The following is a 14687-nucleotide window of genomic DNA, read 5'->3' on the forward strand; positions in this document are numbered from 1 at the left end:
CGTAGACAAGTGGTATAACTGTTTACTAGTCTTTTGAGGGTTAAAAATTCACCAATAATGAAAAACGAATACTAGATAAATAATTAAAAATATCTTTTTTAGAAATATGTGTTTCTTTCTAAAAAGTATTTTAATTTCCAAACTATTTCCTAATCATCTATTTTAATATCTACTTATTTTTTTTATATTTTGTATAATCTAAATATCATCTGGGCAAGTTTCAATATTAATATCTAAACATTTTGAAAATGATTTGTCTTAGTACATCTATTGAAACCACGGTTTTCCGCTCATGGATCGCAGATTCCATCAAAACAATATAAATTCAGACTAGTATAAAAATCAAATCTATTCCAAATTTAATATAAAAAATGGAATAAATATAATTTTGCAAAAAGCAAAAAATAATCAAAATGAAATTCGAACTATCCACTCCTAATAAACGAAAGTCCACACGTTCCTACATTTGGAGATGTGAGTTTTGGATTCGGTTCCAGAATGATTTAGTTCGATTCTTTCATTTCTCTATATATATATATATATACCAATCGATTATTATTTTATATTCAGATCGATTTTTATTAAGAAAAATTTAGATTCTTTTAAAACAAAACGATTTTTTGGCTTTTTTTTTTGTAAAAATCGGTTCAATTCTAAAAAAATCGGTTTTTCTTAAAAACATTCGAGTTCTAAAGATCCCACATACTTACAAAATCGTATACGGTTTCACCAGGATTCAGCGACATCAAGGCCTGCATAGATGTCAGTCCATTTCCTGTGGTGTATCAGATGCAGTTCATATTTATTCATCCATATAGCATTTCACTACAGCAAACCGTGTTTTCTGTTCTTACACTAACAGAAAGCAGGGAATTTGACACCTTCTCCTGCAACAATACTAGGGAACGAACAGTTTCAAATCCTGGTTTTATGTTTTATATACACACGAAGCAAATACCCCAACGAGTCTAGACTCAGTTCTGTAGTTAACCCTATAACCATTCACTGAGTTGAGGTATGGACGGCAGCAACGGAAGAGACCATTGTATCCATACCACAGAGATTGCGGCCATGGCAGATCTTGTAGTACCCCTCCTCTCCCCAGTTGGCTCCCCACGAGTTCTTTATGATCCAATAAGGCTTTTCCTTGAGGCGGATCGGAGAATAACCTGCAGATCCATATCCGACCAGAAGCACTCCGTGGTCCTGACGCTTTGAACATATGTATGGGCATGAAACCCCTCCGATGTAAGTTTGCATCCACATGGCATTGATAGCAACTGCTCAAAAGAAGCAAATTTTTGTCAGACGAGTATTAATCAGGAATAAAAGATTTACGAGAAATAGTGGGATTTTAGTTGAGATAGCTTCAACTTACTTGCGAGAGGACCGTGCTTCACTAGATTTGCAGCAATTTGGTCTTCATCCGATGAGACAACACTGAAATTAGCAACCCTTGCAGCGATCTTGCTCTTGTCGAATTTGCAAACTTTACCATCACGTCCTGTGTACGGGTAATCTTCCTCCTTCATAAGGCCGCCGGCTTTGAGTGCGTACTCGAATGCATTGTTCATCAACCCACCATTGCAACCAGAGTCACATGACCCACGTTCTTCAGGATCACACTGCGAATGAGACAGTTTCCACAGTAAGAATCATCCATAGATGGCTCTATAAGATTGCCAATAGGCCGATTCTTGTCACAACCAATTACCATCCTAAACTTGTCAAGTGGGTGATCCATAGGACCGGTGTTGGTTCATTTCTATTTCGTACTCCATCCATAGTGGTGAACCATGTCAACAAGGGTCCAACTTTAAAGGCTAGTCCGAACGTGCAGATGCGCTGGATTAAGTCTTTGTTCTAGGTTATCTTTTAAGCCCAAAATTTGAAGAAACATCAAACGCTACAACACTCTAACCATCAATCTTAGCTTATTCATTCAAACAATAAGAGGTAAAACGAAATAATCAGAACCTCGTGGTCGCAATCGACCAGTTGCTGCTCGCTCAAGCTGACAAGATTTCCAGTCGAAAGAAAATGAGCTCCCTCCAACGCACCCGTCGCGCTGAATGACCAACACGATCCACAAGAGCCCTTCCACAAATAAAATTCACTACTTAGTCTCAATGATCCACAATCAATGGAAGAGAAACATACATCGACTAAAAACTGAGTCACAGACGTTCTCTCAAGACAGAGAGACAGATCAAGAAATCCACATGTTACTGACGAATAGGTTTGGATCCAGAAAATTTCCATACCTGGTCTTTAACAGGGGCTACAGCACCGTGATCGCGCCAATCGAATTCAGTCGGAAGGTCGTTCGTGGGGAGAATCTGCGCCTGTTGAGCATCAGCCGGAAGACGGAGCCGCCGTTTCAGACCGAGGAACTGGCGGCGGAACTCCTTAGGAGTGAGATCGGAGAATTTGGTGACGCCATGGACGGCGGAGGGATCAAGAACCTGGTGACGTCTGGATCGGCGGAGATTCGCCTTGAAGATTCGGAATCGGTAGTCATGCTCCTCCTGAGTCGCGTAGGACTTACTGTACTTGGACTTGAAGAGAGAGAAATGGTGCTCTGCGTGGAGGAGATGGTCCTCCGGTACCACTTGCCTTATCGGATTATCGAATCCGGCGTCAATCTCGCCGGGGCTGGCGACAGATACGATTGGATAAGACGTGAGAGAGAGGGAGAGAGAGAGGGAGAGAGAGAAGATGAAACGATCCATTATTGTTGGAAGATACGGGAGACCATCGGCGCTGGGATGATTCTTATGGGATTAGGTTATGAAACGTGTCAACATATTATTGGCAGATTGTCATCACACGTGTCATAATATTATTGGCTGATAGTTTGATATTTTCTTCTGGGGAGTGAGCAACCAGAAAGCGACACATAGCAACAGCCACGGCTTCCGTAAGCAGTGATGATACCGGAAGGAAAAATTCACAGGGTAAAACGGTGACGTATAGAGTTGAAGACGATAAATAATTTCTGTGAACTTCATGCCGTTTTCGGTTTGGACGACCACAATGCTCTCCGGTTGCACTAGGCGATCGCCGTCCCGTCAGGTATGATCAAGAACAATACGATACATGAATATGTTCTTATTCACCCCAAAAATTCAATTATGTTTATTCATTCAAACAAATAGGTTCTAACCTAATTTGGGTATCCCATTTTTCAAAAGGTATTCGGAATAAATTGTGTATAAATTTTATTTAATTATTAAAATATGTAAGCAGTCCATCTGGAAGTATTTATTTATTAAAAAAATTCATCCTACTAATAATATCTTTTATTAATTTCCCTGTGTTACCAATCTTCTTCATAGGTTACCGCCGATATACACACATATGTTTATGCATATATAAATTAATATCCTATTCATTTTTCTTTTATTTTTCTTCTTATTTGCGGCAATAATCATCACAAACAATCAATGCACCAAAATAACAATATCTACCGTAGAAGCACAAGCACAACCCATTGAAAATGAGCCCCTCATCTACACATACAGATACACTTGCCTGTATATATATGTATGTGTGTATGTATATGTGTATCTCCCTCTCCGTTTCAGCTGTGCAATCTCACATCAGGGTTTCTGATAGTCTTAAGCCACATATCCGCCATAACCCTAGACGACAAGCTCCACATCAACTCCTTCTTTACGCTCTCTTTTTTCCCTTTCTTCTTCCCCATTCCGTACGCCACCAGCCACTGCGCAGCCGTCAACCTCCGCCGCTCCGCCACCTCCGACGGCGGCTTCACCGCTCCCTCATGAACGCTCCCCACCTTATACCTCTCCTCCTCGGCCGCCACCTCAGCCTGAACCACCCCGACCACTGGCCCTCCGACAACCTCGTATCTCCTCACCGGATCCCGGAGCTGAACCGTCGCCGTTAGCGTCAGTCTCTGCTTGTCTCTGGACCTGTTATTGACCCACTCGTCGAGCGGAATTGCCGATCTCAGCGGAATGTCGTGCGCTTTGGCCGCCGAAATCTCGAACGGAGGATCTTCCTCTTCCATATCGGCTTGAATTCTCAGCCCTTCGATCGCCATTTCTTCCAGTTTCTGCAACGAGACAGCTAAAACGTCTTCAGCGGTCAACGGAATCTCGTCAAGATTCCAGATTCCGGTCAAGATTCGCTCTCTTCTTCCGTTGCTCATCGCATTAGCCATCGTTTTCACTGCGGCCACAGCCCTTGCCGCCGTGGCGTCTGCTCGCTCCTTGTTTCGTCCTTGTATGATCGCTGATGCGATTCCTTCGAAGGCTACGTGCTCTGCAGTCTTGCCCGTCAGTTCATCCATCGGCATTACCGATGTTATCAGCGAATTTAGCTCCTTCCCAAAACCCGCAATCTTGTGGAATAGCTCGAATCCAGTTTCTGGTTCGAGCAGAACCTGTAAGATGGTTTCGGTTTCAGCTTCAGTTTCAATTCCGTGTAGGTCAAGTAATGAATGTTCTGACAGTACCGCAACTGGTTTCGAGATCTGCATAACGAGTTTCGGAGTGTCCTTCCTTGAGACAATGGTGTCGAAGGGGTTCATACGACTAAATATCCTCCATCTCTCGTCTGAACCATGCAACCGATGCCTTTTCCGAGATCCATGAGGTAGTTTTCGGATTCCGAGTCTGCAGATTCGCCAGCTCTAAGCTCAGAAATCCCCATTTCGTGATGATAGGGTTTGAGTTCATCGGTTTCTTCGTCCTCAAGTAACTGAAGGAACTCTCTCGTCACCGTCTCTTCCTCTTCATCAAGCCTCTGTAACTCTGTTTCAGACTCTTCTTCGTCTCCTCTGTTTCGCTCGTCTTTCATCATCGACTCGAGTGCTTTGATTTGTTTCGAGATCGAGTCCAGCTCGGTTAATCTCAGCATGTGAGTTGGATCGTTCACCATTTCCTTGATCTCAACCGATCTTTCTCCGACCGTTCCATCGGAATTTTCAGTTTCTTTGTCGTCATCAAACTCGACTCCTTTATCCACAACCTCGAAATCGGGCAGATCATCTTCAGCTCTCTGTTCCGATTCCCCTGTTTTTTCCTGAACCTCCGGTTCATCCAAATTCAGATCCTCGATGCCTTGAATATCCGATACCGGATCGATCCCTACAGCCGGCGTCCAAGCCTCGCTCCTGCTCGTTAACTTAGGGCTCGGGACGCTGAACGATGTCCTTGATTGCTTGCGCCCGAAGGAACCCGAGAAAGCCCTCGGTTTTTTACTCGATTTCGTCCCCAAATCACCCGGTTTACCGTAAATCCCGACCCCTCCGTCTTTCTCCATGATCTGAATTCCTAGTTTCAGAACCAGTTCACCTCCTTTGGCCTTACCAGACAAATCCAAGCTCATATCCCACTGACGAACCCTAGCTCCTTCATAGTTCATCTTCTCCACAGATTCCTGAATCAGCTCACTCAAATCCACTACATTTCTCCCGAACTGGAGCTCCTTCGCGTCGACGGCAAAGAGGTAAACCATGAAGGGACGAGCCTCGAACCTTGCCGGACCTTTCGCGTTCGCCGGCGAGTAGTACACGTGGCACTTGATGAACAGAGTTTCCTCGAAATCCGCCATTCCCTGAGAAACCCTACACGGCATTGTCTGAACGGCACCGTCTTTGGTTTCCTTCTTCCTCACGCAAACTCCCAGCCGGAGACCGTTCATTGACGGCGGGAGATTCTGTGCGGCGACAACCTCGACGGAGAACAGACAGCTCAGCTTCTGCATCGCGATTCGATACAACCCGCGAATCGGCTTCCAATTCCATATCCCTTTCCTCTCCTCCTTCGCCGACTCCTCTGTTTTCTTGATGCTCTTGCTCTGAACCAGACTCGATCTCGTGACCTTCGCTTCTCTCTCCGGTTCGTCCTCGCCGAGTTTCGACCTCGACCGCCACGGAGACAGCGAGAGACGCCGCGACCGAGGCCGTGAGACGGCGAGGCTGTCGGCTTGTGCTGCGCTGACGTCATCTCCCGACGAGATGACGGAGGGGACGGAGGTGCGTGGGAGAGCGAGTGAGGCCGTTCTCCGGCTTCCTCCGGCGGGAAACTGAGGCTTCTCGTAAATGGGTTGGCTCAGAACCTCGAGCTCAGCCAGACGCTGCGTATTGGAGCTCCGACTCCCGGAATATTCCCCGGCCATTTTTCCGGCAAAAAAAAAACAGAACAAAAAAGATAACGGGTTCTGTTTTTTGTTATTGGAAGGAGATAAGGAGATTGAATATTAAATGCCGAAATTCTTTTTGTAACTCGATAGATTCGGAGAGAACGTAGCGGCGATATCTGTCTGAAAGAGACGAGAACTGGTCCCCGAATAAATCTATTGTCAGCGGTTAGGTCATCTGTTAACCGGTCTGAGACATGTTCGGTTTGAACCGGTTTTAAATTGGTTAACCGGATTCACAGGTAGACTTGAAAGTCGAGATCTGATTAGATATCATTTCGCTATTACATCATTAATATGCGTGTTGCATATGTTTGACACAGAATTTGACACGTCGGCAGACATGGCACCGATGACAACTGTACATATTTTCCCATCAAATCAAAATTTAATTTTAATCTCTCCGTTCAAGAAAATAAAATGTAAATTTACCGATAGTCAAAGATTTTCTTGGGATTTGAAATTTTTAATGGCGGGCAGGTGTCTTAGTGGAGTAAACTTTTTTATATTAAATCAAATCCAACCGAAATAAATATTATATACTCGTAAATAATTTTTATAAAACCAATTAACTAATCTCTCAAGTCAAATATAAAAATATTTAAACAAACTGAATTAAAATATTTTTAAAAACTAGTAAAAAACAATATAAAACTGAAAGAAGATAATATCTATAAATTAAAAATGAAAATAAAATATAATTCAAAATCAAAACCCAAATACTCATTTATATTTTGGACGTTGATCAAATTAATACATGTTTTGGTTTATAAAAAAAATAAAACTTGTGTGTGAAAATAGTAAATCAATAATAATTTTCAGCTAAAGTTATGGAGAATGGAAAAATAGAGAGAGTCAAAGATCCCACCTTGTTCTTTGCCCAAATTCGTGCAACTTCTTTGGACACAATTTGTCTGCTTCTTCCATAAGTACTTCTACTCTGTTCTCGCAGACAATAATAATAAAAAAAACAAATAATACAAACGAGAAATTGAAAATGTCGAACAGAGACGAGAAGAAAGCCACGACAGGGGAAGAGTTGCCACTGGAGAGCAGTCCGTACACGAAGTACGAAGATCTGGAAGATTACAAGAACAATGCGTACGGAACCTCCGGCCACCAAGAGGTGAAGCCCGGCCGCGGCGCCGGCGGCACCGACGCTCCAACGCCCTCCGGCGGCGCTCCTCCATCCGCCATCGATTCCGGCGACCAAAAGTCCAAGAAGTGAAAAGCCTGTACACATTTTTGTCCATCATGTGTTTCATGCATCATCATCATGCATGACCCACATGATTCACCGTTTTATCATTTTTTTTTGTGGATCTTTATTTATTTATCCGGCGATTTAGAAACGTGGGTCATGCCAGTTTTACCATAATATATATATTTTAAAACATTTTTTTTTGTTTTACTAATCTTTGTGTTTAAACATGTAAGATCTGTCATCGTTTGTTCTGTACTTCGATGAACGTACAAGAGACTTGTTTCCTGTCTAAATTTGGCATATCGTATTCAATGTATAATACGCTAATACGCGTAGATACACGTTCAATCCAAAGGGCTGATGGAATTGAAACTTCTTTCTCTGCTTATGAAATCCATCCGTCTAGATCCAACTTCCTCTTCACATTCTTCAATCTTCGAGTCGAAGCTTCTTCCTCCGGTGAAATCCATCCGTTTCGATCCGACGGCGCCATTTTCGGGTCCATCAATCTTTCTCTTCTTGTTTCCACGCTTGGACAAGTCCTCCTTCTCGTCCATGAGAGACCAGAATCTCTGCAGGTGGTTAGATCGAGACAACGAGCCGTTACTGCTCCCATCTTTGGAGATGGCGTCGCCGCTAGGGTTTGCTCTGTAGAGCTGTCTGAGAATGGAGGCGAAGTAGATGAGGAGGGCAAGAAGACAGGCGATGCCACAGATGAGGAACAAACCCCAGAAGCTCTTGAGATGAAGCCTGTCGGATTCGAGCTCTGCATTGTCCAGAGTGCATGCGTTTTTCATCAGCCACTTGTCGTGGATTCTCTGGAGATCGCCATTCTCTGCCAGCTCCAAGATCGCTGTTGATAGATCCACTGCAAGTGGAGAGTCTCTAGGAAATGCCTAAAAAACCAATAGAGAAGAAAACAATGAGCACAACAACAAAAAGTATCGACCTTTCGGGTACCCGAGTTTTGGTACTGCAACCATTCGGGTACCCGACCGGCGAGCGGGAAGTTGAGGATTGAGGCGGCCGACGAGGGGAAAGACTGTAGGCCAGAGGGATTAGAGGGTGAAGCGGTGAGAGTCGAGGCGAGACAGAGAGGTGAGGCGATAAAAGTCAAGGAGAGACTTACCTGGTCCGAGGGGCGGGCGGCGAGGCGAGGGCGAATCGAAATAGCGAAATCGCCCTCGGTCTCTCGACTCAAAATACTAATTTGTTTTTTTTTTCTCTCTAAAAAGTCGGACTCAAATACCCGAACGGAATCTCGAAAGAGAAACTCTAACGACCTCTCGCCACCTCCTCGCCCCTCGAAATCAGACTTCTCGCCCTCTCACTGCGGCGTCACACTCCTCAATCCTCATTGACTTGCCCTCTCTCCCCTCTCCTTCTCGGCTCGGGTTATCCGCGGGTATGGGTAATCGGCCAACAATACCCAGACTCGAACCCGTGGCTCGGGTTTCCGGACGCCATGCAACCCGACCTCGTACTTGTCATGGTTCATATACCCACGGATCTCCCAAATACGGGTATTCGACAGACGAAACCCGAACCCGAATCCATGCCTCAAACCTCATACTCACCGTGGCTCGGATATTCGCAAATCCCGCGGATTCGGATACTCACGCCCGACCCAAGTAGTAATGTTTGGAGTGGAAAATGAACTTACGAATCCCCATCCACTCTTGGTGAACTCTTGACCGACGATTCTATAAGCACAGTTGCTAGAGAGGAAGAGTTCGACGTAGGGACGTTCGTCCACAATAGCAGCGACACCTCCTTTACGAGGCCCGTCTTTTAATGCCTTAGCGTAAGCCTCAGGTGATCCAAGAGGGACGAGCCTCGACTCCGATATGTTCAGTTCAGCCCTCAGATAATGCTCGGCAAACGATCCAACCTGGTACCCGATCCGATCGTTGCTTCTTACTAGGGTTTCGATCCCTTTGATCCGCGAAGAAAGTTGCTGAACCGTGAGGATCGCTGTTAGACTAGCAGTGTAGCTGGAGCCTCAGGTGATCCAAGAGGGACGAGCCTCGACTCCGATATGTTCAGTTCAGCCCTCAGATAATGCTCGGCAAACGATCCAACCTGGTACCCGATCCGATCGTTGCTTCTTACTAGGGTTTCGATCCCTTTGATCCGCGAAGAAAGTTGCTGAACGGTGAGGATCGATGTTAGACTCGCAGTGTAGCTGGAGTTGATTATGAGCACTACGAATAGCCATATGATTAGAACCATACGGCCAAGTGTACTGACTGTGTTCTCTCCTGCAAGAAGGAAAAACCCCGAAAAAACGGACGGGAAAAAGCTAATGTCAGACTTCTTCACTAGTAGTAGTAGCGGGTAAGGAGATGACAAGTTCGTTTATTTACGTACTATGAGCGAAAAACATGGTTGAGAAGCTAAACCTGCATGTATCGGGAGAACGATATACGGGTCAGAAGCAGAATTTAGCCCGGAAAACGTAAATTTTCGCAGTATCCGTAAACGAGAAAGATCTGTGATCTCTCCAGCTTGACATGATGAAACAACAATGGCCATGAGGAAGAGCCAACTCACCAGAGAATAGTGACGCATTGCCTCTTCGGAGGGCCTCGGAATTCGTCGTTGAACCTATGCTCCAAGATCCAAACGACGAACCCGACGAAGAGAAAGCAGCAGGAAGTGACTGCCCACATGAGCGGATTGAACGGTCGGAGAAAAGCCCATGCCCCTGAATTCAGTTTCTTAAAGGGAGCCACCACAACCAGTCCAGATGCCGCATAAGGCTGAGTAAAATCCACAATCTTCGTCCTGTTTGTCACAATCGCCACATCGCCCACAACCCCATCAAATACCTGCACCATTTACCACTTCAATTAGGGGTGGCCATTTAAACCCAAGACTCGCGAGTTGCCACGGGTGCGACGAGTCGAAGAACCCGGACCATGGTACCCAAATACAAGTAAAATGACGTTTATATCATTGATATTTTAATCTATTTACAATAATAGATTTTCTCGGGGGATTTAAACCAAAATGGAAACGAGAGAAAACGAAGAATTCATGCAGTATACTCCAAAAACAACTTGGGAAGGATAAAAGGCAATGTTATTGTTGTAAAATAACCGATTTTCATGTAAAATTAACATTGTACCCTTTGAAAAGTTAACTTCGAAAAACAAAATTTTGGGTTCGGGTACCCGACCTTCAACCGCAGGTACACGAATCTCGCCAGAACGAGGTTGAAATAGTGTTGTCATGAAACCTGTCGGGATGAGACCAAGGCCAGGTACCCGACCCATGTTCCCACCCCTAACATCGATTTCTTGGATGAATCTAAAGAAATGAGAACGAAATTCAGAAGTGATGTTTATAGGGACTTACACCAGTTGTGATCATTTCCACCATTTCCGTGTAGCTCGGGTTCTCCTTCCCGTTTCCGAAAGGAACAAACTTGTACGGGACTGCATAAGGTAAGAGGTTCACCGCTGCCGTGAAAACGTCAATGCAGAACCCTTTGAACAAATTGTCAGTTCCTCGTATCTTTGACACATATTCCTTGTAGCTCGCTCGAATAGGCACACCGATCTTTAGTTCTATCCCGTTGTTAGGAAACACCCAACCACGAGGCTTCGAAAACGTTTCTCCCGGCCAAATCACATCCCTTAGCTTCTGGCCAGAGCTAGAAGTGTTTTGCAGCTTCGTGTGGAGTGGTGAATCGGGTGGTTGGACCGATAAACCTGAATGATTTGACCAATATCCTACTAGACGAACCCCACTCCCGGCCACGTTGATGATATCGTAAGCTGGATGGATTCGAGATCTATCGGGAGTGAACTCGAGCTGGCCCGTTAAACCGACCATACGGGTTGCTAGAATGTTGTTTAACAGAGCTTCTCCCCCGTTGAAGATGGTCATAGCTTCTAGATTGAGCTCACCATTCTTTCCAAGAGCATTCAGCGTGGAATCAATAGAAAACGATATTTTCCCGCCGCATTTGAAGAAAGTATCCAGAGCCCGAGCAAGAATCATAACCGAATCATACGCATAGAGCCCATACACGTTTAGAGCCACCGAGCCGCCAGAAATCTTTCCCCACCTCGAGTAGAAGGCCCGTTTCGCATCCGAATCGGGCGTGTGCTGACGCAGAACAAGAACTCCTTGTATCGCATCCATTCTGTCCGGAGGGAGCGGAGAGAAAGTGTCCAGAACATTAGAGAGCCAGTCCGTGGCAATCCACACATACCCGTTTCCCATCATCCCGAGATATTTCGCGTTCTTGAAGATCGAAAACCCTAACTCCGTATACACATGGATGACAACGATTCTCGACTGGACCGACATAACGCCGATGAGAACGTTCATGACCTCGGTGTTGTTCACGACGGAGTCCGGATGAATACCAGCCTTGTGAGTGATTCTGCATCTCCTGGCTGCAAGTCTGTCATTAAGTGCAGCCACACCATTCCTTCCATAATCATCATCCACAAAAACAGCAATCACTTCTTTCCAACCGTAGTAATCCACCACTGATGCAACAGCCTCCATCTGGTATGAATCGCTCTGAGCCGTTCTGACAAAATACGGAAACTGGAGAGGGGACATTACCGGGTCTGTGACCCCAAACGAGAGAAGAGGAACGTGGAGTTCGTTAGCCACATAGCCTATCATGTGGGCAACTACAGAGCATTGAGGCCCGACAATGGCGACAATGTCCTTCTCCATTAACCGCAACGCTGCAACGATCAAAAACCGTCGAGAGTTAACGCCTTTGTCGTTACCGGGAAAGCGAGAAACTCGATCAATCAGTACAGCATTTCCGTTATAGCAACAAGTTTCCTGTTTCTATGGATCAAACCCCATGAACAACTCTGTAATATGATTCAACAAAACCCATCTAAGCAGAAAGAATCAGATTGCGAGTATTGTATTACATTACCTTCAACCATGCCCAAGAAGCCGCTGCAGTTGGAATTATGCATTGAGACATCAAACTGTGTTCCGTCAAGAATGTCGGGATTTGAGTTCACGTCCTTCACAGCCTCATCAATGGCGATCTTAGCAACTTTTCCAATGACTGAATCGAAACTGAATATGGACCCAATTTTCACAGCGGCGGGTCTAACGGACACGTTCCGAGAATACCCTTTTCCTAAGACCGCAAAACAAAGCCAAGACAAGAACAATAACCCTAGTTGCTGCTTCATCTCTGGATTCGAAACTCCGATTCTTCACCTACGCCATCTGGGCAAGAACAATGAAAGGACAGAACCACGTAAGAATGAAGATTAAGAGATTGAACCCAGGAAATGTAAAGAATTTCCAGAAAATTCAGGAGATTTATAACGACCCGTGAGAAAAAAGGTTCCCTGCCTGAACACTGAGGGCAATTCAACAACGGGAAAACTGATGAGAAGAAATACACAGAGTACTAGGTTGAGCATGTCTGAAACCATAACTCCTCATCTTCATTTTGGTGATTGCAAGTGAAATGAAAAGAACAAAAAAAAACGGGGAGATGAAACAAAACATGATGTTTTGTTTTTCTTCGGTTGAAGAACAAAATATCAAGGGGGAGAGAGAGAATTGAAGAAAGGAACAGAATCAGATTCTTTGATGAATTCAGCTTAAGCCCCAACCAAAGTGAACTGTTCTGGAAAGCGTTGGAGGCAAAATTCTCAGGAAAAAGAAAAAAGAAAAAGGAAATGGAGAGGAAAAGAAAATTACAGAAAACAAAAGGGAAAATCCAATAAAATATAACAAAAATTACCTGAGAAAAAGGACCATGGAAAGGAGAGAGAATCCAAGCTAATGTCGAGCAAGAACAAGGAGAACAGGGTTTCTAAGAACTCACGTGGGCGGTTGCTCTTTTCAGCTTGCTTCCTTTAGAAAGACGCCTTTTCTCCTCCATTTTTGTCTCTTTTTTTCCCTCCTCCACACTCCAAAAACGTAGAGACAAGGGTAGCCATCTTGATTATTACATAATAGCCATCCGATAAGATATAACCGTAACCGAATCGAATGTGGTATAAAAAAAATGAATGGTTATAATTTTTTTAAATCCGAAAATATCGAAATCGAACATATTAAAAAAAAATAACCGAAAAAATCGATATTTTTTTTGAAAAATGAGTTTTTACCATAAAAAATTCAAATCCGAACCGAACTAAATCGAAAAATAATCGAACGGAACTAAAACTTATATAAAAATCGAATGATTATAATTCAAAATAGTTGAATCCAAATATAACCTAATCAAAATCCAAAATGGTCATATGTGAGACAATAATTTTGATTTTTCTCTGAAATAAAGCGGCGAAATAATTGAAACTCGTGATAAGGGAGGAGATTTTTTTTTTTTTGGGTTTGTCTATTTCTTCAAATTGTTTTTCAAATTCATGATGATGACTTGACAGCTAAAACTGTGAACGCTATTAGATTCCGGAAGTATATATGATAGATGTGAACAACAAGTGGTCCTTACTCCTTACATTATTTTATTTACCAAATCGGGTCCTGAAGAATTAACGATTTTTTTATTAAAAAAAACATTAGGAAACTACGTGCATTATTTTTTTAATTCAAATTTCAGACGGCTCGTTACAAAAAAATATCCATTGATTAACAACGCTTTAATTAATAAAAAAATCGTACACTTGAACTGCCGTGAACTCTCCATATTATCTTCTACTTTGACAAATTATATAATATATATCAGCCGGTACGTCCTTCCATTTTTGCAACCACTTCCAAATTTAATATATATATATATACAATAATAATATTCAAAAGAGAAATAGAAATAGAAATATTTCCAAAAAGAGATAACAATAGTAATAGGTATTATTCGAAAAAGAAAAAAAGGCATCGATAGATATAGGGCAAAGTTTGCCGACGGGGGAAAAGTATCAAGTGGATATCTCGTTAATTATTTTTAGGAGAAATTTTATACAAATACAGGATTTGTAAAAAAAAAACATTGTTAGAAAATTTAGGTAACAATTAGTAATAGGTATTTGAATAGATAATTTAATCAAATTTATATTGAATGAAAATAAAGACGCGGTGAAAAACAGATGGTGAGAACAATTTTAGGGAAAAAAAAGTTCCCGGCCCGACAGACACGAAACCTGTTCGGCCAGATCTCTATATTTTTTTAGGTCCGAACCCTTATTCTTTTCGGACGAACACAAATCGAGTTTCAGGTTTCGGGCTTATTTGACATCCCTATCTAGAACATATGAAAGATGCCGGTTTAATTCAAACCAATTTTAAATTTCCCTGGACATGTATATGAGAAATTAATGGTAACATTAAACCAAACAAAAATCGGAAG

General features: G+C 43.2%; 4 protein-coding genes across 4 annotated transcripts; 1 reads left to right on the forward strand and 3 right to left on the reverse strand.

The window, feature by feature from the left end:
- Positions 1–856: 856 nt before the first annotated feature.
- On the reverse strand, positions 857–2755 carry LOC104806912 (probable cysteine protease RD19C). Its single transcript, XM_010532023.1, has 4 exons — positions 2265–2755; positions 1978–2097; positions 1379–1625; positions 857–1280 (listed from the first exon to the last, which is right to left on the reverse strand). Exons 1-4 carry the CDS (start codon positions 2730–2732, stop codon positions 1003–1005), a joined length of 1113 nt encoding a protein of 370 aa, XP_010530325.1. The 5' UTR covers positions 2733–2755; the 3' UTR covers positions 857–1002.
- Positions 2756–3488: 733 nt separating this feature from the next.
- LOC104806913 (protein PLASTID MOVEMENT IMPAIRED 1-like) lies at positions 3489–6574 on the reverse strand. Its single transcript, XM_019201629.1, is given in 3 exon segments — positions 3489–4411; positions 4484–4560; positions 4563–6574. Coding segments are annotated over 3 exon segments (2493 nt in total). The 5' UTR covers positions 6151–6574; the 3' UTR covers positions 3489–3583.
- Positions 6575–7059: 485 nt separating this feature from the next.
- LOC104806914 lies at positions 7060–7464 on the forward strand. The gene has a single exon (XM_010532025.2). It carries the CDS (start codon positions 7169–7171, stop codon positions 7397–7399), a length of 231 nt encoding a protein of 76 aa, XP_010530327.1. The 5' UTR covers positions 7060–7168; the 3' UTR covers positions 7400–7464.
- A 167-nt stretch (positions 7465–7631) lies between these two features.
- LOC104806915 (glutamate receptor 3.3) lies at positions 7632–13040 on the reverse strand. Its single transcript, XM_010532026.2, has 8 exons — positions 12725–13040; positions 12291–12595; positions 10736–12087; positions 9929–10206; positions 9746–9777; positions 9458–9636; positions 9039–9266; positions 7632–8271 (listed from the first exon to the last, which is right to left on the reverse strand). Exons 2-8 carry the CDS (start codon positions 12556–12558, stop codon positions 7720–7722), a joined length of 2889 nt encoding a protein of 962 aa, XP_010530328.1. The 5' UTR covers positions 12559–12595; positions 12725–13040; the 3' UTR covers positions 7632–7719.
- Positions 13041–14687: the final 1647 nt, after the last annotated feature.

The sequence above is a fragment of the Tarenaya hassleriana genome, unplaced genomic scaffold (genome assembly GCF_000463585.1).
Source record: "Tarenaya hassleriana unplaced genomic scaffold, ASM46358v1 Cleome12, whole genome shotgun sequence".
Classification (NCBI taxonomy): Eukaryota; Viridiplantae; Streptophyta; class Magnoliopsida; order Brassicales; family Cleomaceae; genus Tarenaya; species Tarenaya hassleriana.

Excerpts from the sequence above, each read along its gene's own strand:
- LOC104806912 (XM_010532023.1), bottom strand. The coding sequence starts at position 2,732 with ATGGATCGTTTCATCTTCTCTCTCTCCCTCTCTCTCTCCCTCTCTCTC. Across the intron at positions 2,098-2,264 it reads TAGCCCCTGTTAAAGACCAG|GGCTCTTGTGGATCGTGTTG; the intron begins GTATGGAAATTT and ends TATTTGTGGAAG. Across the intron at positions 1,626-1,977 it reads TGGTCGATTGCGACCACGAG|TGTGATCCTGAAGAACGTGG; the intron begins GTTCTGATTATT and ends TCTCATTCGCAG.
- LOC104806914 (XM_010532025.2), top strand. The coding sequence starts at position 7,169 with ATGTCGAACAGAGACGAGAAGAAAGCCACGACAGGGGAAGAGTTGCCA.
- LOC104806915 (XM_010532026.2), bottom strand. The coding sequence starts at position 12,558 with ATGAAGCAGCAACTAGGGTTATTGTTCTTGTCTTGGCTTTGTTTTGCG. Across the intron at positions 9,267-9,457 it reads ACGATCGGATCGGGTACCAG|GTTGGATCGTTTGCCGAGCA; the intron begins GTTGGATCGTTT and ends ATCGGGTACCAG. Across the intron at positions 8,272-9,038 it reads CCAAGAGTGGATGGGGATTC|GCATTTCCTAGAGACTCTCC; the intron begins GTAAGTTCATTT and ends TTGGTTTTTTAG.